General features: G+C 33.6%; 1 protein-coding gene across 7 annotated transcripts in view; it reads right to left on the bottom strand.

The window, feature by feature from the left end:
- LOC140803243 (uncharacterized) overlaps positions 1 to 24,481 on the bottom strand; it is a 132,306-nt gene that overhangs the window by 50,149 nt on the left and 57,676 nt on the right. For 2 of the 7 annotated variants that reach the window (XM_073159017.1, XM_073159021.1), the window contains exons 4-5: positions 24,012 to 24,181; positions 23,712 to 23,806 (exon numbers count right to left, since the gene is read on the bottom strand). In XM_073159017.1, coding sequence (XP_073015118.1) covers positions 23,712 to 23,806; positions 24,012 to 24,181 — 265 coding nt within the window. Of the gene's footprint in view, positions 1 to 22,518; positions 22,735 to 22,824; positions 22,966 to 23,088; positions 23,192 to 23,396; positions 23,522 to 23,711; positions 23,807 to 24,011; positions 24,182 to 24,481 lie in introns of those variants that run through there. The other 5 variants (XM_073159019.1, XM_073159022.1, XM_073159023.1 and 2 more) reach the window with 4 other exon arrangements.

The following is a 24,481-nucleotide window of genomic DNA, read 5'->3' as shown; positions in this document are numbered from 1 at the left end:
TCACTTGGGTAATCTTTCTCGCAGGAAAAGATCAAACCAGTAGTCTCTTGATCAAGCTTCTGAAAAGGATTCAAAATGAAAAATCTACTACCATCATTAAAATCAGAAGTGATCAGGGCACTGAATTCACTAACAAGTATCTTGAGTTATATTTGAATGAGCAGGGGATTCATCATGAATATTCAGCTGCCAGAACTCCTCAACAAAACGGAGTAGCTGAGAGGAGAAATAGAACTCTAAAAGAAGCAGCTAGAACAATGGTAGCAGATGCAGACATTTCTCAGCGCTTCTGGGCTGAAGCAATCAATACTGCTTGTTACACGCAAAATAGATCTATGGTCAACAAGAGACACAACCAGACTCCTTATGAAATATGGAAAGGGAAGAAGCCCAATGTATCTTATTTTCATGTGTTTGGTTGCAAATGTTTTGTACTAAATAATGGCAAAAATCATTTGACGGCATTTGACTCAAAATCAGATGCTGGAATATTTCTTGGTTACTCTGCTGTAAGCAGAGCTTTTAGAATCTTCAACAATAGAACTCTTAATGTTGAAGAATCGATTCATGTTGTCTTCGATGAAGACAGCAGTGCTGAAATTTCTAATATATCTGATTTAAGTAACATGTTAGACAGGATTCACTTGGAAATTGACAGTGAAGATGATGTAGAAGCAAATACCAAGGATCTTCAAAATCCAGAACCAGACACACCAATAGTGGAACCAGAAGTACAGAATTTGGATCTACCAATACCAGCAGAAGATGTTCAAGAACCTACTACTGGTTCTGTAGAAGACAATCTTAACATATCAAATCAGGAAGATGTCCATTCAAATCCGTTTATCTGGAGAAAATCTCATCCTCCATCATTGGTTATTGGTAATCCAGCAGCGCCGTTGAGAACCAGAAGGCAAATGCTTAATGAATACATGCATGCTGCTTTTATATCTCAGGATGAACCAAAGAAGATTGAAGAAGCTCTTCTGGATCCTAGTTGGATTGAAGCCATGCAAGAAGAGCTGAATCAATTAAAACGTAATGAAGTTTGGTTTCTAGTACCTAGACCATCTCATCAAGCTGTCATTGGAACTCGGTGGGTATTTAGAAACAAACTCAATGAAGAAGGCACAGTGGTGAGAAATAAAGCTAGATTGGTAGCTCAAGGCTTCAGACAAGAAGAAGACATAGACTTTGATGAGACTTATGCACCAGTAGCAAGGCTCGAAGCAATCAGAATATTCTTAGCCTTTGCTACTTTCAAGAATTTCAAAGTATATCAAATGGATGTGAAAAGTGCTTTTCTAAATGGTCTTTTACAAGAAGAAGTATACGTCGAACAACCTCCAGGTTTTATCGATCATTTCTCTCCGCATCATGTATTTAAATTACACAAAGCATTATATGGTCTAAAACAGGCACCTAGAGCTTGGTATGACACTCTATCACAATTTCTTATTGATCATGATTTTACCATCGGAGCAGTAGATAAAACCTTATTTACTTTAGTCAAGAACAAGCACATTCTTTTAGTACAGATCTATGTTGATGATATTATTTTTGGGTCAACTAACCCCAAATTATGTGCAAAGTTTGAAAATTGATGCAGGATAAATTTGAAATGAGTATGATGGGAGAATTAACATTCTTCCTAGGATTACAGATTAAGCAATCAGAGACTGAAATCTTTATAAATCAAGCCAAGTACACAAAGGAGCTTCTGAAAAAGTTTGGAATGGAAGCATGCTCTGCTGCTTCTACTCCAATGAGCTCATCTATTAAGCTTGATAAAGATGAAAGTGGTATTCCAGTAGAGGTAACTCAGTATCGAGGTCTTATTGGTTCATTATTGTATTTAACTGCCAGTAGACCAGATATCATGTTTGCTGTTTGCATTTGTGCTAGATTTCAATCTAACCCCAAACAATCTCATTATATTGTTGCTAAACGTATTTTGAAGTACTTGAAAGGAACTCAAAATGTCGGCTTATGGTATCCCAATGATTCATCGTTAAATTTATTGGATATTCAGATGCTGATTATGCAGGTTGCAAACTAGACCGAAAAAGCACAAGTGGGTTTTGTCAATTTCTTGGTGATAGGCTGATATCCTGGTTTAGCAAGAAACAGACTTCCATAGCCACATCTACTGCAGAAGCAGAATATCTGGCTGCTGGAAGCTGCTGCTCTCAGATATTGTGGATTCAACAACAGTTAAGAGACTATGGGATTCAAGCCTCCGAATCACCTATATTCTGTGACAATACCAGTGCAATTGCAATCACACAAAATTCAGTACTTCATTCCAGAACGAAGCACATAGACATCAGACATCACTTTATTAGAGATCATGTGCAGAAGAAGAACATTCGTCTGGAATATGTTTCTACTGATCAACAAACAGGAGATATCTTCACGAAACCCTTACCAGAAAATAAGTTTTCTTACTTTCGTAATTCTCTTGGTTTGATAGATTTAACATGACTATTTTCTGATATCTTAGTTAAACTTCTATTATTACTTGATTGTTATCGCATTGAACTAACAGTAAGATATTTGCAGAAAAGCAAAAGAGAAAAGTCAGATACGCAAACTGGAATTTTATTAGAAACCATTTCAGTACATTACACAATGCAAAAGTAAAAACAGTAGATCTTCTATGCTATTTAACCAGTAGCGTTACATTTAGCGTTTATCTTCAGTAATAGGAGCTCTCTGTTATTTGCTTGCAAAGTACTTCAACTGGAAAAAGATGGTCTTCTTCGAAGAGAAAGGCCTAGAAAGAATCTAGCAAGCTTAGGTCTTGTCAGCACTAATGTAATTTTTAGATGCCTTACAGGACATCAGAGAGGATTTCAGCATCATCAATCCACCAGCACTCTCTTATTGCATTAGCATGCTTCTGGAAGAAATCGATGCTACATTTCAAACTCAATCGAAGCAAAAGATCTGCTGGACTGTGGAAACTACAACTCCAGGAGTGTATTTCAAGGATCATTACGAAAATAATGATACCCTCAAACTTCTCTCTGGACAATTTTGCTTCATCTCCTGAATCAAACTCTAACTCTCTTTTTACTTGAGTTTTCATTTTTTTTTAGTTTAACTTCGTTCAAGATATGCAGGTATTTATAGAGGGAACAAAGACTCTTGTGAATCGCAAGATTGCGACTGTTCATTTTCAACGGCTCAGATTGAGAGATGGCCAAGAGTCACTTGTCGCAATTATGACCACTTATTAATTGCATTTACCGAGGGGGAACAGTATCTTAGTCAGACTAAGAGTTTGACACCTTTTCAGAAAACAGATAGGATGTTTGTCTTTTCGATAAAACTACAAGTCTGCTGGTTTTGACAAAGTGCTCACATATTTCAGCACCCTGAAACTTCCAGCAGACGTTATCATAAAATGACAAATCCTTTTCTGATCTCTTTTAGTAACCGTCTGGACAGCCCGCTCTTTTTCAAAATTTTCAAAATCATTCGTATTTCTGACAGTTTCTGCAAAACTTTTCAAACACTCAACCAAGGACATATTGACACGTGTCCTTATGTTTATTTGATGGCTGTATATCTGTTTCAAATTTCACCTTTTTCATCTTTACTGTTTCATAACTATCGCTATTCAGCTACTGCTTTCTCTATATCATCAACTAACTACTGCAAATTTGTCTGATCTCATCTGCATACAGAAATGGCTGAAGCATACACTCTTAACGCTTATCAAGTTAACTTTGCTTCCGTTCTCAACATCAAGGATGAGAATCTCGTGAAAATGTTTAAGGACATTGAAATATCCGGACTCAGAAAATTCCTGGAAGCGCCAGCAGTTATTTACAAAAATGCTCTCCTGGAATTTTACGCTAAAGCAACAGTGCATGAAGGAAGGATTGTTCATACTCAAGGAGATGTTTCTATCTCTATTGATGCCGCACACCTAGGAGCAACCTTCCTCCTTCCACTTTCAGGTACGTCTGAACTCTCTGATATTTCCAAGACAGATATGTATGTTGCACTCAGAAACTTCTCAGCATCTGGAGAAGAAGTGTCTCCTTCCTGTCACAAGAAATTGCTCAAAATAGAGTATCAGATTCTGGCCGATATTGTGGCTAAAGCTATTTTGATCAAAGCTGGCACCTTCGACAAGTTGACGAAGGAGAAAGTTCAAGTAATGACTGCCATCTCTAAGGGGATTAAGGTGGACTGGAGTCATTTTATTTTCAGAATTATGAAGGATATGGTTATTCGGAAGAGTTCTGGTTTCGCTGTTCAGATCAGCATTATGCTCAAGGATGCTGGTTTCGCATCTACCAGTGATCTAGATGCTACTTCAGTCACCATGATTGATGCAGCAAATATACTGGCTCTAAGGCCTAAGCCAACAGTGGCGGAGTTTGTTGCGTTGAAGAAGAAAATTGGGGAAACTGCTTCTGAGGCTCCAAAACCTCAAAAGAAAATTTCAAAGAAACGAGTGGTTATTTCAACGGATTCAGACAAGACAGCATCAGAAGAGTCTGCTGCTGTTGTTCAACCACCAGTACCAACCCCAGCCAAGAAGAAACCGCGCACCATTCTTAAGATTAAAAAGACAGCAGCACTGTCTGAAATTGAGAAAGTACCTATTCGACAGGTCTTTCCAGAAGCGGTTCCTTCTGCTCGATCAACTGCTTCTTCGACTGCACACGCTACTGCGTCTGTTTCAGCACCTTCTACTGCTACTGTTTTTAAGCCAAAATCTGGAATAGTTATTCGAGAACCAGCAAGCGGGTCTTCTGCTTTTCGACCCATCGTGCCTATTTCATCTTCTGACAAAGGCAAAGGGAAAATGGTTGAAGAACCACCTTTTTTTGGTCACAAGACCACTGTCACCACCGGCGTTGATCTTCATCTAGCCGAGATTGAGACCTTTGCAAACGATGACATGAATTTCTTTGATGAATGGCATACTGTCCGTTTGTTTCACTCTTTTGATTACTTCAAAACAAAAGGGAATTATAGCAAGATGATGAATGCAGAAAGGAAGATTTTTCAGCTGGCAAAAACAGAAAATGTCATCGAGGCCTTGCGAAGAAGAAATTTTATCCTCGATCAGCTGAAATGTCAGAAGTTAGAATCGGTTCTGAAAGTTCTTCAATCAAATTTTGATCCTGTTGTTCCTACTGCTGTTCAGGATCAAAATGTTATTATGATTCTATCTGACAGGTTAAAGCAGATGAGTGAGCAACTTCTTGCTCAAGAACAAGGCTTTGGAGAGCCTACAGTCTATCATGTTGGCCTTGTTCCAAATTTTCAACAGACTCAGCCAGTTGAGGAAAGGACTACAGCCTCCCCAAAGGCTTCTGCTCTTAGTACTCCTGCATCTCCAACAAGGCCCATTCAGTCCTCATCACTATTGTCCGTGCATGAACTGGCTTCAGTTGAGGAAGTCATTGAATCGATTGTCCCTACTCTGGAAGCAGCACCGGCTACTTCGTTGCCACCCTCTGTTTCTCCTACCCCAGGGCAACAATAAGCAGAACCAGATGCTACTTCTTTACTGCCGAATTTAGAAATGTTTTCTGCTGCTCATCAAGCAGAAATGAACATTCTTCTGGAACAGCTTGCTGCACCTTCTACTGAAGCACCTTCAGATTCACAGGCTGTTATTGTACCAATGGAAGAAGCTTTGGCCTCTGTCTTGGCCATTCCTACAGAAGATATTACTCTTCCTCTGGTTGCTGTTGAACCTACTGTTTCTGCAATTCCAGCAGAAAGCACAGCAGACCCTTTTCTGCCTTGATGGATGCTAATCCTGTTTCTACTGCGTTGACTGTCTCCCTTCCTGTTTTGACTGAGACGAACTCTCGTCTTTCTGAGATTAAACAACGCATTCTGGCGCGAACTCCCTCCCCGGAATCAGATGCATTTAACCTGGAACATCAGATTCAGTTTCTACAAACCGAACTCAACAACGTCTCTGATTTAGTGAAACGTATATCTTGTGAAAACATTTCGGAATTCAGTGGTGCTCAATCTTTCAGAGAACGAATGGGCAAACACATCTATAACACTAAGGAGACCGTGGACAAGATGTATGCTGAAACCGTCGTTTTCAGACAAGCTATCTCGAGAACTCACGGCACCATCATGCTTGCTCAAAATGATATACTCACTCGAATCACTGAGCATGATGATCTCTTTCGATCACTCTCTACTTCTGTGGAACTTTTGGATGTCAAGTTTGACTCTCAAAATTAATCTCTCACTGCATTAGATAATCGCATCTCTTCTCAGACCCCGTATCTGGAGATGCTAACCGATGGCATTCAAAATATTTCCGGCAGACTGAATGACCTCTTTACCCATGTGGTTGCCGCTGATGCCAAAAAGGGGGAAGATAGAGGAGATAGAGGAGATCAAGCAGGTGCTAGGCAACAAGAAGATGAGGCTGAACCTTCTAACAGAAGAGTTCAAGAACCTCAGAATGAAGAAATCATTTACAGGGATATTGGAACCGATTGATTTGTTTACTTTGATGCTTTATTAACATTATCTTTTTTGTTTAAATGATTATCTGTTTTACTTAACGACTTTCTACTGTTTAGGTTTTGGCATCACCACAAAGGGGAGAAATTGTTAGACATGAATTTTATTGTGGCGATGATAACTAAAACCAGTAGACCAGCAGATCAGAACAACAGAATAACTTATCAGTAGCTGCTGTTCTAGTAAAACTAAACCAGTAGAAAAGGGATAACAATACAAAACCAGTAGAGAACGTTTTCTAACGTTGCTATCTTAATTGTTACCGTTAAAGAGTTCCTAGTACTAGTATTAATTGCAGCATTAAATACTATACGGAGTCATTTAATGCATATTACCCAATTAAGTATAAAACAAGACTGATTGTTTTATAGCTTTTCTGCAGGAACTTGTTTCGGTAATAAAGCTGATTGTATCAGTTATATGAAGACTTCTCTGATTGTGAACGTTGAACTCAGTCGATTATATATACTTGGATCAAATCCTTGTTCGACACGACACTTCGCTTATTATCATTCTTCAAGGAACAAAGCTTCTCTCTTATTAGACGAATATCAAAATTCCTTGAGCATTTAAAAGTTCAACACAAAGAAAAGTAGCACACGCTTCATAGCTTGTATCTGATCTTTTAAAGATCATCTTGTGCTACTAATTCTTACACTCTTCACAATCTTTACATCACTTATACTTTATCAGAAGAGTCTGTAATCTGAAAATAGTCTTTTCAGAACTTTGTGTTTCGCATTTTTGTGAGTTGAGAAACTAAGAGTTTCAGTAGGCTGAGGTGTAAGTCCTTCTGAAGTGGGTGTGTACAAGAGTTGTACTGTAATATCCAAAGTCTTTTAGTTATACCTTCTGGAAACAGAAGAAGGGGAGACGTAGAAGAGTTTATCTTCGAACTTCCATAAACAACTGCTGCCTACTGTTTTATTGTTTTTCAACTACTTCATCAGATTGTTTCCGCACGTTTTATTGTAATCAGGTGAAAGTATTCGCACAAGATCAACTACTATCCTTAACAGGATTTTAGTACCTCATCAGAACGAAAACCGAGTAGAGTTTATTCACCCCCCCTCTAAACTCAACTTCGATCCTCAACAATATAAGTCATAACATTTTTTTATTATTATAAAAACAAACATCGGTATTATTAAATATATTTTCTAATTAAATTGATTTGACAATATATATTTTAATAATAATAATAATAATAATTTTGTGTCACGATACATAAAATTGATCTACACGGACTAATATCATATTATTCTAAAATTATACAAAATTGAAAATGTAGGATACATTTTCTGGAGATATTATACCGTTTGCAAGAATCGAAAAACAAGGCTCTCCTCAATTCCATCTTCATGTGTATTAAAAGTCAACCCTCCAAACCCGGCCTAAAAAATATTCTAATCCTCAGTTTACAAACTCGAAAAATCATCCAAAACAATGTGTAGAAAACGGATTTCAACCTTTTTATCCTTTAATTTCCCAACAACAAAAAAAAAAAGAGAAGTAAACAAGTGAGTACTTCATTTTTTCTTGTATAGAAAGACTGTAGGCGACGAGAGGCTTTCAAAACCCTAGGAATGTTCGGAGGAACTGAGAATTTATATTTCGTTAAAATTAATTATTATTTTAAAATATATTTCATACGCCCAATCTTCTTAGGATTTTTTTTAAAAAAATAATATAATTTTATATGTAATAAAATATTACAAATATGAAAGTTTTGTAAAAATATAACAATTTGTAAATTAAAAGTCCGGATTCAATTTTTTTTAAAAATGAATAATAAAGTCACGGATTAATTGAATCCGTGACCCACTGTCACGGATTCAGAATCTGTGGCAGAATGAATCCGTGACAGTGGGTCACGGATTCTTAGAATCTTTGACCTCCTGCCTATAAATTACATCGAGTCTTCGGCATTCCTTCTGCGCAAATATTTGGCATTCCTCATGCACAACAATTTATATTTTCCTTCGCTCCGCGGCTTTTTTTGTTAGCTATAATTCTTCTCGGTCCGACATTGTGTTCATAATTTTTTTGTTATCGAGAATTGCCGGGTATTAATTTATTTTATTATTATTGAATTAATGTTGTTTTATAATGTATTTTTTATAAAAATGTTTAACATTGACATGTTATTATATTGTTCGTTGATTTTATCCGTGACTCCCTTATCCTTATAAATTACGCCGAGTAATTGCGTCTGAGTATCAGAATTCATAATTTGATTTGGGAGAATTGTGTCGAATATCAGAATTCGAGAGAACCGAGTCTCGGTAATTCAGAATTTGATTTGGGAGAATTGTGTTGAGCATCAGAATTCGGGAGAATTACGCCGAGTCTCAGTTGAATCTCTGTTTTTTCTTTCTAGATTGAATTTTTTTTGTTAATATTTCTGATAATGTTTGTAATTTATTGCATATATTTAACATCAATCGTTGATTCAATTACAAATTCCGTACAACCACATTTGAAAAAGTAATTTAAATAATTTATTATATTTTAATTGTATTATTTATATTTTATTAATGTAATTATAATTTTGTTCGGTTACATTTTACTATTAATTATAATTTTGTTATATTTTATATTTTTAATATTAATCACATATAAATTACTAATAGGAATACTAATAAGAAAGTAATAATAAATATAAACTGTTGATATTTAAAAAAAAAAATCAAAGTTCGTAATTTAAAATATTTATATATTATTAAAATATGAGAATGAGTTAATATTAGTGTAGTTAATAGTGATAGAATTATAATGTATTTTATTACATTTGTTAACAAAAATTATAAGTGTTTTATTATAAAATAGTGTATAATTACGCTATAACTTCGATATCATTAATATAATCTAAAATTTTGTAATTATATTTTCAAAAAATAATTTAATTTTAACAAAAAAATATAAATTCTCGGTTCTTCTAGACATTCCTAGGGTTCTTAAAACATCTCGTCGCCCACAGTCTCTCCGTACAAGCAAAAATGAAGTAGTCACTTTGTTTACTTCTCTGTTTTTTGTTGTTGGGAAATTGAAGATTGGGTCTAACGAAATATATTTTTAAAAAATAATTTATTTTAACGAAACAATATAAATTCTCGGTTCCTCTAGATATTCCTAGGGTTCTTAAAGCCTCTCGCCGTCTACAGTCTCTTTGTACAAACAAAAATGAAGTAGTCATTTTTTTACAGTCTCTCTTTTTTTGTGTTGAGAAATTGAAGATTGGGCCTAACGAAATGTATTTTTATAAAATAATTTAATTTTAACGAAACAATATAAATTGTTGGTTCTTCGAGACATTCCTAGGGTTCTTAAAGCCTCTCGTCCGCCTACAGTCTCTCTGTACAAGGAAAAATGAAGTAATCAATTGTTTACTTCTCTGCTTTTTTGTTGTTGGGAAATTGAAGATTGGGCCTAACGAAATATATTTTTAAAAAATAATTTAATTTTAACGAAACAATATAAATTCTCGGTTCCTCCAGACATTCCTAGGGTTCTTAAAGCCTCTCGCCGCCTATAGTCTCTCTGTACAAGAAAAAAATGAAGTAGTCACTTATTTACTTCTCTGTTTTTTTGTTGTTTGGAAATTGATGGATAAAAAGTTGGAAATCCGTTTTCTACACATTGTTTTGGATGATTTTTCGAGTTTGTAAACTGAGGATTAGGATGTTTTTTTTGGGAATATTTAAAATTATAACCTCCATTTGACTCTTACTTAGATATATGATTTTATTTTTTAAATTAAATACTTGTTACTTCTTTACTCTTTTAACATAAATCCAATAAGAGATATACATACAACTTTATTTTTTTAATTAAGTTATTGTTACTTATTTACTCTTTTCACATAAATCTAATAAGAAAATCATTTTGACATAAATCTAATAAGAAACGAATGCTTCTGTTTCAAAATTGAAAAAAATTACAAATGTCAACATATATGTTTTGAAAAGAAACGGACTAGAAGAAAATTTATTTTATTCTTTGATAATTCTGAAGAAAATATCAAACACGCTTTTTTTTTCATAAAAAAACACTAATACAAAATTTATCTTATTCTTTGGTGATTTTGAAACAATATATAAAAACAACGAAATGTTAAAAAAAAATAAAGAATGTCCAGGAAGTTCTTTGGAAATTTTGAAGCAATAGGATATTAAAAGTTGACTTTCTTAGTTTTTTTTTTTCACTTTTTGTCTTGTTCTTAAATCAATAGAATATTAAAATTCAAGAACATTCATCATCATAGCATCACTACTTGTCTTATTCTTTTAAAAAAAAATTAGATGTGAAAGAATTCACATTCTTCTACTTTTTTTTTGCTTTTTCACATACTTTGCAGAAAAATGAACAGAAATAACATAAATGATAAAAAATAAACAAATAACAAAAAGTATACATACAATCGTTACTCGGGATAAGCAAATGATATCAAACTGTTTTCTTTTTGTTATGAAAGATATGTAGAAAAAAGCATAAGAAAGAAAATAATCTAGAATATAGGAAAATAGATAATGATAAAGAATATGAGGGAAGACGCCTAAAAAAAGATATGTCGAGAAGGGAAAATAAATATTTTAGATTAGATTAAATGAGTGATTTAGGTTAGAATAATTATGTTTGAGCATGTAAGGGTAATTTTGACCAAATTCATATAGAAATTTTAAATGAAGGTTAGTTTACAAATAAAACTAAATACCTCTTGTCAGAATAATATCATTTTAAATACGTTTATTTTCTGAATGAGATTATGTAAATATAATTTATAGAATGATTATTAAAATAATGTTATGACTATAAAGTGTTTATTGATATATAGTGATAAGAATTGTAACTAAATAAAAAAAAATCCCAATTTTGTATTTAAATATGATAGAAGGAAGGAAATGCAGTGTATATTATGAGTTTTTCAATTTTTTTCTATTTATATGAGTATATATATTTTTATCCTTAATGAAATAATGAATAAAAATTATGACTAACTTCAATACAAACAATTATAATTGTTGTTGTTGTTATTATTACAGATACATAATTTTGAATAAAAATATATAAATAACTATTAAAAAAAATATATAAAGAATATGTCACCTAGAAGACATCAATTTTTTTCCTCAAATTGCTCTTATACAAACATTTTTTCCTCAAATTTGCCACAACATATTTTCCATATTACCTATGTCAAATTTTACTATGACTCTTCACTAATTTCTATCAATTATTATTAAATTAAATATGAAATTAAGTATTTAATAAAATAAAAAAAATCTTATACAAATTATGATTATTATATATACGTAATTATGAGTTAAAAAAAACCATTTTTTAAGAGAAGTAAATAAGTGAGTACCTCATTTTTTCTTGTACAGAGAGAAACTGTAGGCGGCGGCGAGAGACTTTGAGAGATTTCGTTAGGTCCAATCTTCTTTATATAATTTACTATTATTCTGGTTCTTCGAGACATTCCTAGGGTTCTTAAAGCCTCTCGCCGCCTACAGTCTCTCTGTACAAGCAAAAATGAAGTAGTCACTTGTTTACTTCTCTGTTTTTTGTTGTTGGGAAATTGAAGATTGGGTCTAACGAAATATATTTTTAAAAAATAATTTAATTTTAACGAAACAATATAAATTCTCGGTTCCTCCAGACATTCCTAGGGTTCTTAAAGCCTCTCGCCACCTATAGTCTCTCTGTACAAGTAAAAATGAAGTAGTCACTTATTTACTTCTCTGTTTTTTTGTTGTTTGGAAATTAATGGATAAAAAGTTGGAAATCCGTTTTCTACACATTGTTTTGGATGATTTTTCGAGTTTGTAAACTGAGGATTAGGATGTTCTTTTGGGAATATTTAAAATTATAACCTCCATTTGACTCTTACTTAGATATATGATTTTATTTTTTAAATTAAATACTTGTTACTTCTTTACCCTTTTCACATAAATCCAATAAGAGATATACATACAACTTTATTTTTTTAATTAAGTTATTGTTACTTATTTACTCTTTTCACATAAATCTAATAAGAAAATCATTTTGACATAAATCTAATAAGAAACGAATGCTTCTGTTTCAAAATTGAAAAAAATTACAAATGTCAACATATATGTTTTGAAAAGAAACGGACTAGAAGAAAATTTATTTTATTCTTTGATAATTCTGAAGAAAATATCAAACACACTTTTTTTTTTTTCCTAAAAAACACTAATACAAAATTTATCTTATTCTTTGGTGATTTTAAAACAATATATAAAAACAACGAATGTTAAAAAAAAATAAAGAATGTCCAGGAAGTTCTTTGGAAATTTTGAAGCAATAGGATATTAAAAGTTGACTTTCTTAGTTTTTTTTTTCACTTTTTGTCTTGTTCTTAAATCAATAGTGTAATTGCCCGGAAATTTAATCCTAGTAATCTATAATTATTGATATATAATTTGATATGATTATGATAGGATTAATCGGGACACGAAAATAAGACTACATGTGAAATTCGAGAAAGTTGGGCAGAGAGTGTGACGCCCGAGCGGTGATTTTTGACCACCCGAGCGCCAATGATTCAATAGGAACATGTTTCGGGCAGAGGAGGTGGCGCCCGGGCGGTAGTTTGTGACCGCCCGAGCGCCAACGGGTAATCTCAAAGGAGCTTGGACAGAACATGCCGCGCTCGAGCGGTAGTTTAGCACCGCCCGAGCGCCGCCTGAAATGAGCAAAATTCTGGAGAAGCCATGTACGAATTACATGCAATATATATAAAGCTTCTTCATCTTTTCCTCGGAATTCTGAAGGAGGAAATCGAGAAGAGCCTCGAGAAAATATCGTGAAAATCCTTACGCCTTTTCTGAGAAATCCGTCCGTCCGAATTGTAATCTGACTTCAGTACTGCAATCCTATCGACGTAGGCTACAACTGGACGTAAGTTTTACTACGTTTTGACATGTCTTGAAATTATGATATTGTCAGAATTGAATGGGATTCATATATGATGTTCTTGACATGTTAGACATCGTAGAATCGAAGTCAGATTGAGAAATGGACTGATTATGGAATTGTTAGGGTATATTGTTTTATACCAGACAGATTTGAATTGTGATTGAATTACAGATTGTAATGGACATGAGTTATGATTTGTAATTGATGTCTGTTGATTTGGTATTGACGGGGATACTGAGATTGTACCGTTATGTCGTTGATTTTGAATTAAATCCAGATTAATCAGATTGTTAGTAATTTGAACGGTATATTGATATGATATCATTGATATTACCAGTGCTAGATTGAGGGATTGACAGAGTTTGGATTCCAGACCGAAACTGCAACGAAAGGTATAAGTCAATGTGTATTGGGACATCGACTCAAGTAGGATGTACTTGAGTTTCCCGAAATCACATACTTATTATTTGTTTATCATTGTGTTTAATGATTTGATTTAAATGCTTGTTCTATGGAGTTATAGGAGCATGCATTAGACGAGTAATCTTGTGACAGAAGTACCTGATAGTGGCAGGTAACCACGGGTACATTGCACGATGTCACAAGATATGGTGATAGACCATAGTCTATGACGGATGCGTCTGGACACTGGATGTTGGTCATATCGACTTGGATAGAACTGGAGTCTTTTCTATTACTGTTTGTCGATATAGGAATGCCACATCTGGACACCGGGATCCCTAGGCTAGGATTGAGTCTAGTCTGAATCGTGGAGTCACGAGTATTGTCGACTGATTGATATTGTTTACATTTCTGATTTTGATATGTATTTATGTTATCTGTTCATGCTTTGTATTGAACATACGACTGCATGTTCTTTGATTTATACTGGGATTTATTCTCATCGGAGTTATCCGGCTGTTGTCTTGTTTGTATGTGTACTTGACAACAGGTGGGACAGGTTCAGGGTCCAGAAGATGAGGAGAGATCGTGATTAGAGTGGAGGCTCCGGACTTGGATTAGATATAGGTTCGAACACTTGATAGTAGTTGTTAAACCTTAGTTTGTACTGATTTGTAGACGGTATAGGACTTGTACTTTATAATATACTGAGTTGTATATTAGATTGTTGTCACTACGTTCCGCATTTTAAAAAAAAAAATTTAGACCCTGTTTTATAATTGATTAATTAGTCCCAATGATGATTAAGAACTTGATTAGCGTCCGGGTCCCCACAACAGGTGGTATCAGAGCGATAGATCCTTGAGATTGAGATAGAAGCTAGTGAGCGGGGTAGAATGTGTTTTCTTTCCTGCTTTTGATTGCTAGCATGATTTACTGCTTTATAATACATGTTTATCTGTTTATCTGATTTGATTTGAAAACATGTGTTATTGAATATGAATTGGAGCTAATTCTGGATCAGCAGTAAGATGATCGGAAGAGGATTAAAACCGGATTTTGTTTGGGATTGCTAACCCTTTTGAGTTTCAGATATGCCTCCGAGAAGAGTACCGGAGCAGGGTAGTACATCGAACCCTCCCATGGATGTGACAGCGACATCCATGGAGACACTTTTGAAAAGATTCCAATCATTCCATCCACCTACTTTGAAAGGAACCGAAAATTCAGTGGATTGCGAAAGTTGGCTGGATGATATTGAAATGATGTTTGATTCGTTGGAATATACTGATGAGAAGAGGGTGAAATTGATAGGACACCAATTGCATGACAATGGCCAAGAACTGGTGGATCAACACAAAAAGGGCATTGGAACACCGAGGTACGATTATTACCTGGAGTGTATTTAGAACTGAATTCTATCAGAGGTTCTTTCCAGTGTCATACAGGAAGGACAAGGGAGCCGAGTTTGCGAATTTGAGACAAGGCCAACTTAACATCGAGGAATACGTGGCCAAGTTTTCTTCACTGTTGCGCTTTGCTCCACACGTGGCGGATCATGACGAGGCTGTGGCGGATCAGTTCATTAACGGCCTGAATCCGGAAATATTTACGTTGGTGAACACGGGAAGACCGAACAACTTTACCGATGCTTTGAATAGAGCCAAAGGAGCCGAAGCCGGTCTGATGAGACAGAGAGGAGCTTCGTTTATGCTTCCAGCACCGGGATCACAGCAACCACCTCCTCGATTCGAAGGTGGCAGCAGTAGTGGCGGAAAGAAGGACTTCTTGAAGACGAGAGGAAAGCAGTTTAAGAAGTCAGGGAGCAGTTCTTCTAGTTCTGGGAGTCCTCGACAGAGCCAGAGCTATACCGGACCTATTTGCAATACTTGTGGAGGGAAGCATTCCACTGAGTAGTGCCGAGGAGTGTTTGGCAGCTGCCGTATTTGCAAGCAACAGGGACACTTTGCTCGAGTGTGTCCCCAGAGAGGTGCCCAGGGATCCCAGACAGCTGAGTCATCTGGATCAGCGGCTCAGGCAGGTAGACGACCATCTGCTGTTCATTCTTTTCAGCCAGCACCGTCTACCCAGTCACAGCAGAGGCCAGGAGGAAGCCAGACAGTGAGCCAGCCTCCGAGACAGCAGGCCCGAGTGTTTGCTCTGACTGAGGAGCAGGCACAGGATGCACCTGATGACGTTGTAGCAGGTAACTGTTTTATTTTTGGTTATCCTGCGTACGTATTGATTGATACTGGTGCATTACATACATTTATTTCGGAGAGGTTTGCGTTGAGTCATGCATTACCTATTGAGTCGTTGTCTGCAGTAGTGTCTGTCTCTTCTCCGTTAGGGACAGGTTTGATATCAGTAAAGTCTGTGAAATCTTGTACACTGCAGTATGATGGGCATAAGATTGAGTTGGACTGTATTGTGCTTGGGATATCTGACTTTGATTGTATTATCGGTATTGATACATTGACCAAGTACAGGGCTACAGTCGATTGTTTCCACAAGATAGTGAGATTCAGACCTGAGATGGCTGAGGAGTGGAAATTTTACGGTAAGGGTTCTCGAGCCAGAATTCCTTTGATATCTGCAATGAATATGACACGATTATTGCAGAAAGGAGCGGATGGATTCTTGGTATATTCAGTTGATTTACTGAAATCGAGCCCATCATTGGCGGACTTGCCAGTGGTGTGTGAATTTGCTGATGTCTTTCCGGATGAGATTCCTGGATTGCCTCCGATTCAAGAGATAGACTTCAGCATTGAGTTAATGCCAGGAACAGTTCCGATTTCGAAAGCTCCATACAGGATGGCACCGATCGAATTGAAAGAACTGAAAGAACAGTTGGAGGATTTACTGGCCAAGGGATATATCAGACCGAGTGTATCTCCTTGGGGTGCTCCAGTACTGTTCGTGAGGAAGAAAGACGGGTCGATGAGACTTTGTATCGACTACCAGCAACTGAACAAGGCAACGGTAAAGAATAAATATCCATTGCCTCGTATTGATGATTTATTTGATCAGTTGCAGGGTTCTTCGGTGTATTCCAAGATCGATCTGAGATCTGGATACCATCAACTGAGAGTCAGGGATTCTGATATCTCCAAGATTGCATTCAGAACCAGTATGGACACTATGAGTTTATTGTCATGCCATTTGGTTTGACGAATGCACCATCGGAATTTATGGGATTGATGAACCGCGTCTTCCAGAAATATTTGGATGATTTTGTTATCATATTCATTGATGATATATTGATTTATTCAAAGAATATGATTGAACATGCTAATCATCTGATGATTGTGTTGCGAACTTTGAGGACGGAGAAACTGTATGCTAAACTGTCAAAATGCGAGTTCTGGTTAAAACAGGTGATATTTCTGGGACATATCATATCAGGAGACGGGATATCTGTTGATCCCAACAAGGTTGAGGCAGTGATTTCTTGGCCAAGACCGACATCTGTACCAGAGATTCGCAGCTTTATGGGTTTGGCAGGATATTATCGCCGATTTATTAAAGATTTCTCGAGCATTGCCAAACCGATTACGCAGTTGACTCAGAAGAATGCTCCATTTGTCTGGTCTGAGGAATGTGAGACCAGTTTCCTCGAATTGAAAAAGAGATTAACCAGTGCACCGGTGTTGACTATCCCGTCAGGTACTGGTGATTTTGTTGTTTATTGTGATGCATCTCACTGAGGATTGGGTTGTGTTTTGATGCAGCGAGGGCATGTGATCGCTTATGCCTCAAGACAACTGAAATCCCATGAATCTCGATATCCAATTCATGATCTTGAATTGGCAGCCATAGTCTTTGCGTTGAAAATATGGCGACACTATCTGTACGGTGAGAAGTTCGAGATTTATTCTGATCACAAAAGTTTGAAATATCTGTTTTCACAATCAGAGCTGAATATGAGACAGCGGAGATGGCTGGATTTACTGAAAGACTTTGATTGTGAAATCAAATACTATCCGGGGAAATCCAATGCAGCAGCAGATGCGCTGAGTCGAAAGGTATGTGCACTATCCTTATCGACAATAGGTGTTTCGAATTTGATAGAAGACTGCTGTTTGTCTGGATTAGCTTTTGAAATACATTCCAGTTTCTATCGTTTGACTCTTACTTAGATATATGATTTTATTTTTTAAATTAAATACTTGTTACTTCTTTACCTTTTTCACATAAATCCAATAAGAGATATGCATACAACTTTATTTTTTTAATTAAGTTATTGTTACTTATTTACTCTTTTCACATAAATCTAATAAGAAAATCATTTTGACATAAATCTAATAAGAAACGAATGCTTCTGTTTCAAAATTGAAAAAAATTACAAATGTCAACATATATGTTTTGAAAAGAAACGGACTAGAAGAAAATTTATTTTATTCTTTGATAATTCTGAAGAAAATATCAAACACGCTTTTTTTTTTCCTAAAAAAACACTAATACAAAATTTATCTTATTCTTTGGTGATTTTGAAACAATATATAAAAACAACGAATGTTAAAAATAAATAAAGAATGTCCAGGAAGTTCTTTGGAAATTTTGAAGCAATAGGATATTAAAAGTTGACTTTCTTAGTTTTTTTTTTCACTTTTTGTCTTGTTCTTAAATCAATAGAATATTAAAATTCAAGAACATTCATCATCATAGCATCACTACTTGTCTTATTCTTTAAAAAAAAATAGATGTGAAAGAATTCACATTCTTCTACTTTTTTTTTGCTTTTTCACATACTTTGCAGAAAAATGAACAGAAATAACATAAATGATAAAAAATAAACAAATAACAAAAAGTATACATACAATCGTTACTCGGGATAAGCAAATGATATCAGACTGTTTTCTTTTTGTTATGAAAGATATGTAGAAAAAAGCATAAGAAAGAAAATAATCTAGAATATAGGAAAATAGATAATGATAAAGAATATGAGGGAAGACGCCTAAAAAAAGATATGTCGAGAAGGGAAAATAAATATTTTAGATTAGATTAAATGAGTGCTTTAGGTTAGAATAATTATGTTTGAGCATGTAAGGGTAATTTTGACCAAATTCATATAGAAATTTTAAATGAAGGTTAGTTTACAAATTAAAACTAAATACCTCTTGTTCAGAATAATATCATTTTAAATTACGTTTATTTTCTGAATGAGATCATGTAAAAATAATTTATAGAATGATTATTAAAATAATGTTTATGATATAAAGTGTTTATTGATATATAGTGATAAGAATTGTAACTAAATAAAAAATAAATCACAATTTTGTATTTAAAATATGATAGAAGGGAAGGAAATGCAGTGTATATTATGAGTTTTTCAATTTTTTTCTATTTATACTGAGTATGTATATTTTTATCCTTAATAAAATTAATGAATAAAAATTATGACTAAATTCAATTACAAACAATTATAATTGTTGTTGTTGTTATTATTACAGATACATAATTTTGAATAAAAATATATAAATAACCATTTAAAAAAATATATATAAAGAATATGTCACTAGAAGACATCATTTTTTTCCTCAAATTGCTCTTATACAAACATTTTTTCCTCAAATTTGCCACAACATATTTTCCATATTACCTATGTCAAATTTTACTATGACTCATCACTAATTTCTATCAATTATTATTAAATTAAATATGAAATTAAGTATTTAATAAAATAAAAAAAATATTATACAAATTATGATTATTATATATATGTAATTATGAGTTAAAAAAAACCATTTTTTAAGAGAAGTAAACAAGTGAGTACCTCATTTTTTCTTGTACATAGAGAAACTGTAGGCGGCGGCGAGAGACTTTGAGAGATTTCGTTAGGTCCAATCTTCTATATATAATTTACTATTATTCTGGTTCTTCGAGACATTCCTAGGGTTCTTAAAGCCTCTCGCCGCCTACAGTCTCTCTGTACAAGCAAAAATGAAGTAGTCACTTGTTTACTTCTCTGTTTTTTGTTGTTGGGAAATTGAAGATTGGGCCTAACGAAATATATTTTTAAAAAATAATTTAATTTTAACGAAACAATATAAATTCTCGGTTCCTCCAGACATTCCAAGGGTTCTTAAAGCCTGTCGCCGCCTATAGTCTCTCTGTACAAGTAAAAATGAAGTAGTCACTTATTTACTTCTCTGTTTTTTTGTTGTTTGGAAATTGATGGATAAAAAGTTGGAAATCCGTTTTCTACACATTGTTTTGGATGATTTTTCGAGTTTGTAAACTGAGGATTAGGATGTATTTTTGAGAATATTTAAAATTATAACCTCCATTTGACTCTTACTTAGATATATGATTTTATTTTTTAAATTAAATACTTGTTACTTCTTTACCCTTTTCACATAAATCCAATAAGAGATATGCATACAACTTTATTTTTTAAATTAAGTTATTGTTACTTATTTACTCTTTTCACATAAATCTAATAAGAAAATCATTTTGACATAAATCTAATAAGAAACGAATGCTTCTGTTTCAAAATTGAAAAAAATTACAAATGTCAACATATATGTTTTGAAAAGAAACGGACTAGAAGAAAATTTATTTTATTCTTTGATAATTCTGAAGAAAATATCAAACACACTTTTTTTTTCCTAAAAAAACACTAATATAAAATTTATCTTATTCTTTGGTGATTTTGAAACAATATATAAAAACAACGAATGTTAAAAAAAAATAAAGAATGTCCCGGAAGTTCTTTGGAAATTTTGAAGCAATAGGATATTAAAAGTTGACTTTCTTAGTTTTTTTTTTCACTTTTTGTCTTGTTCTTAAATCATTAGAATATTAAAATTCAAGAACATTCATCATCATAGCATCACTACTTGTCTTATTCTTTTAAAAGAAAATAGATGTGAAAGAATTCACGTTCTTCTACTTTTTTTTTGCTTTTTCACATACTTTGCAGAAAAATGAACAAAAATAACATAAATGATAAAAAATAAACAAATAACAAAAAGTATACATACAATCGTTACTCGGGATAGGCAAATGATATCAGACTGTTTTCTTTTTGTTGTGAAAGATATGTAGAAAAAAGCATAAGAAAGAAAATAATCTAGAATATAGGAAAATAGATAATGATAAAGAATATGAGGGAAGACGCCTAAAAAAAGATATGTCGAGAAGGGAAAATAAATATTTTAGATTAGATTAAATAAGTGATTTAGGTTAGAATAATTATGTTTGAGCATGTAAGGGTAATTTTGACCAAATTCATATAGAAATTTTAAATGAAGGTTAGTTTACAAATTAAAAGTAAATACCTCTTGTTCAGAATAATATCATTTTAAATTACGTTTATTTTCTGAATGAGATCATGTAAAAATAATTTATAGAATGATTATTAAAATAATATTTATGATATAAAGTGTTTATTGATATATAGTGATAAGAATTGTAACTAAATAAAAAAAAATCACAATTTTGTATTTAAAATATGAAAGAAGGGAAGGAAATGCAGTGTATATTATGAGTTTTTCAATTTTTTTCTATTTATACTGAGTATATATATCTTTATTCTTAATGAAATTAATGAATAAAAATTATGACTAAACTCAATTACAAACAATTATAATTGTTGTTGTTGTTATTATTACAGATACATAATTTTGAATAAAAATATATAAATAACCATTTAAAAAAATATATATAAAGAATATGTCACCTAGAAGACATCATTTTTTTTCCTCAAATTGCTCTTATACAAACATTTTTTCCTCAAATTTGCCACAACATATTTTCCATATTACCATGTCAAATTTTACTATGACTCGTCACTAATTTCTATCAATTATTATTAAATTAAATATGAAATTAAGTATTTAATAAAATAAAAAAAATATTATACAAATTATGATTATTATATATATGTAATTATGAGTTAAAAAAAACCATTTTTTAAGAGAAGTAAACAAGTGAGTACCTCATTTTTTCTTGTACATAGAGAAACTGTAGGCGGCGGCGAGAGACTTTGAGAGATTTCGTTAGGTCCAATCTTCTATATATAATTTACTATTATTCTGGTTCTTCGAGACATTCCTAGGGTTCTTAAAGCCTCTCGCCGCCTACAGTCTCTCTGTACAAGCAAAAATGAAGTATTCACTTGTTTACTTCTCTGTTTTTTTGTTGTTTGGAAATTGATGGATAAAAAGTTGGAAATCCGTTTTCTACACATTGTTTTGGATGATTTTCCGAGTTTGTAAACTGAGGATTAGGATGTTTTTTTGGGAATATTTAAAATTATAACCTCCATTTGACTCTTACTTAGATATATGATTTTATTTTTTAAATTAAATACTTGTTACTTCTTTATCCTTTTCACATAAATCCAATAAGAGATATACATACAACTTTATTTTTTTAATTAAGTTATTGTTACTTATTTACTCTTTTCACATAAATCTAATAAAAAAATCATTTTGACATAAATCTAATAAAAAACGAATGCTTTATTATATTTTAGAAACTTTATTTGTATATTTCTATGTTTTGTAAATCCCTAATCTTCTTAGATTAAAGAAAGACCAAGAAAAATTTACCTTTTGGTGATAAAAACATATTCCATGTTGGCAGTTACATTCTTAGAATCTACTCTAAAATTCAAAACTTGTTCGTCATTTGAACTACACAGAAATACAAGAAAAACTAACAAGGTAAACAGAGTGAAGAAGATGGTACCTTTATCTCACAAAACAACGCCTCTTTTTTCCCATTCGCCGCATGAACAACACCTCGAAAAACAAGGCTATGCTTAATTCCATCTTCCTGTGCCCTAAAAGTCAACCCGTAATATCCACAACCACCATGGTTGATCTTGCAAACCTTCAAGAGCTTGAAACTGTTCGACTGTAACAAAACAGAAAAATGAAGAACAAAATATTTTTTAGAACCAAAAAAAAAACCAGGGCTGTAAATACATTAAATAGCTTGTCCAACCTTGGCGTCATCGAACAATTTCAAAGCTAATTCCGACAGATATCTCAGATCAACTATTTTGTCCGCGTTCACAAATGTGACTAGTCCACCGTACAGCTTAGGCTTACCAGGCTTCCGTGGTTCATTACATAAGTCACATATCTGTCAACATTCATTTTTGAACATGAAACATTCACCCAATATGTCAAATGTCTCCAATTTTGAGATTCTTTTCCTACTGGGTAAAATCTATATGACCCAAAACGAAAGGAACATATTTCATACTCTACGGTAATCATCCAACGACATCTCGTCCTCTTCATCAGAGTCGTCCGCAAATACAGGAGACAACTTCGAACCATAGCGATCATGCATCCACCGTTTTTTGCTAAACGTTTTATATTAACTCCGAATCAGAAGAAAATACCATACAATAAAACAAACAAATCCAATCCCAGCCTAAAAAACATCCTAATCCTCAGTTTAAAACTCGAAAAATCATCCAAAACAATGTGTAGAAAACGGATTTCAAACTTTTTATCCTTTAATTTCCAGACAAAAACAAAAAAAACAGAGAGTGAACAAGTTAGTACTTCATTTAGGTGGCGTCGCGGCGAGAACCCAAGAAGTGAGTACTTCAATTTTGATTGTACAGAGAGCGACTGTAGGTGGCGTCGCGGCGAGAACCCTAGGCCCAATCTTCTTATATAAATTACTATTATTTATAATTATATACATATATATATATATATATCAACAACAAACACTGTCCTCCAAACAAAATTTGGAAAAAGATAACATAAGGTTTATCAGGTCCTACGACCATCTTAAAGCAACAACATAAAAAAAAAGCACGTAACAAAATTTACAAGTGCAACCGTAGGATACATTTTCTGGAAATATCATACCGTTTGCGAGGGGGGCAATCTTCACTTTCACATGCTCGTTCTGAACTGACGTAATCATCATCACAGGACAGAAGTGTAATTTCATCATCATCATCCTAAGGAAACAACATAAACCAACTCCTAAACTTCTTAGATTAAAGAAAGACCAAGAAAAATTTACCTTTTGGTGATAAAAACATATTCCGTGTTGGCAGTCACATTCTTAGAATCTACTCTAAAATTCCAAACTTGTTCCTCATTTGAACTACATAGAAGATACAATAAACACTAACGAGGTAAACATAGTGAAGAAGATGGTACCTTGATCTCACAAAACAACGCCTCCTCTTTTTTCCTAACCGACACATGAACAACACCTCGAAAACAAGGCTCTCCTTAATTCCATCTTCCTGTGCCCTAAAGGTCAACCCGTAATATCCACTACCACCATGGTTGATCTTGCAAACCTTCAAGAGCTTGAAACTGGTCGACTGTAACAAAACCGACAAAATGAAGAACAAGATTTTTTTTAGAACCAAAAAAAAAATCAGGGCTGTAAATACATTAAATAGCTTGTCCAACCTTGTCGTCATTGAACAATTTCAAAGCTAATTCCGACAGATCTCTCAGATCAACTATTTTGTCCGCGTTCACAATGTGACAAGTAGACCGTACAGCTTAGGTTTACCAGGTTTCCGTGGTTCATTACATAAGTCACATATCTGTCAACATTCATTTTTGAACATGAAACATTCACCCAATATGTCAAATATCTCCAATTTTGAGATTCT

The sequence above is a fragment of the Primulina eburnea genome, chromosome 10 (assembly GCF_022965805.1).
Source record: "Primulina eburnea isolate SZY01 chromosome 10, ASM2296580v1, whole genome shotgun sequence".
NCBI classification, from domain to species: Eukaryota; Viridiplantae; Streptophyta; class Magnoliopsida; order Lamiales; family Gesneriaceae; genus Primulina; species Primulina eburnea.
The sequence above is the reverse complement of the archived record's forward strand: the minus strand, read 5'-3'. Positions and strand labels throughout refer to the sequence as shown.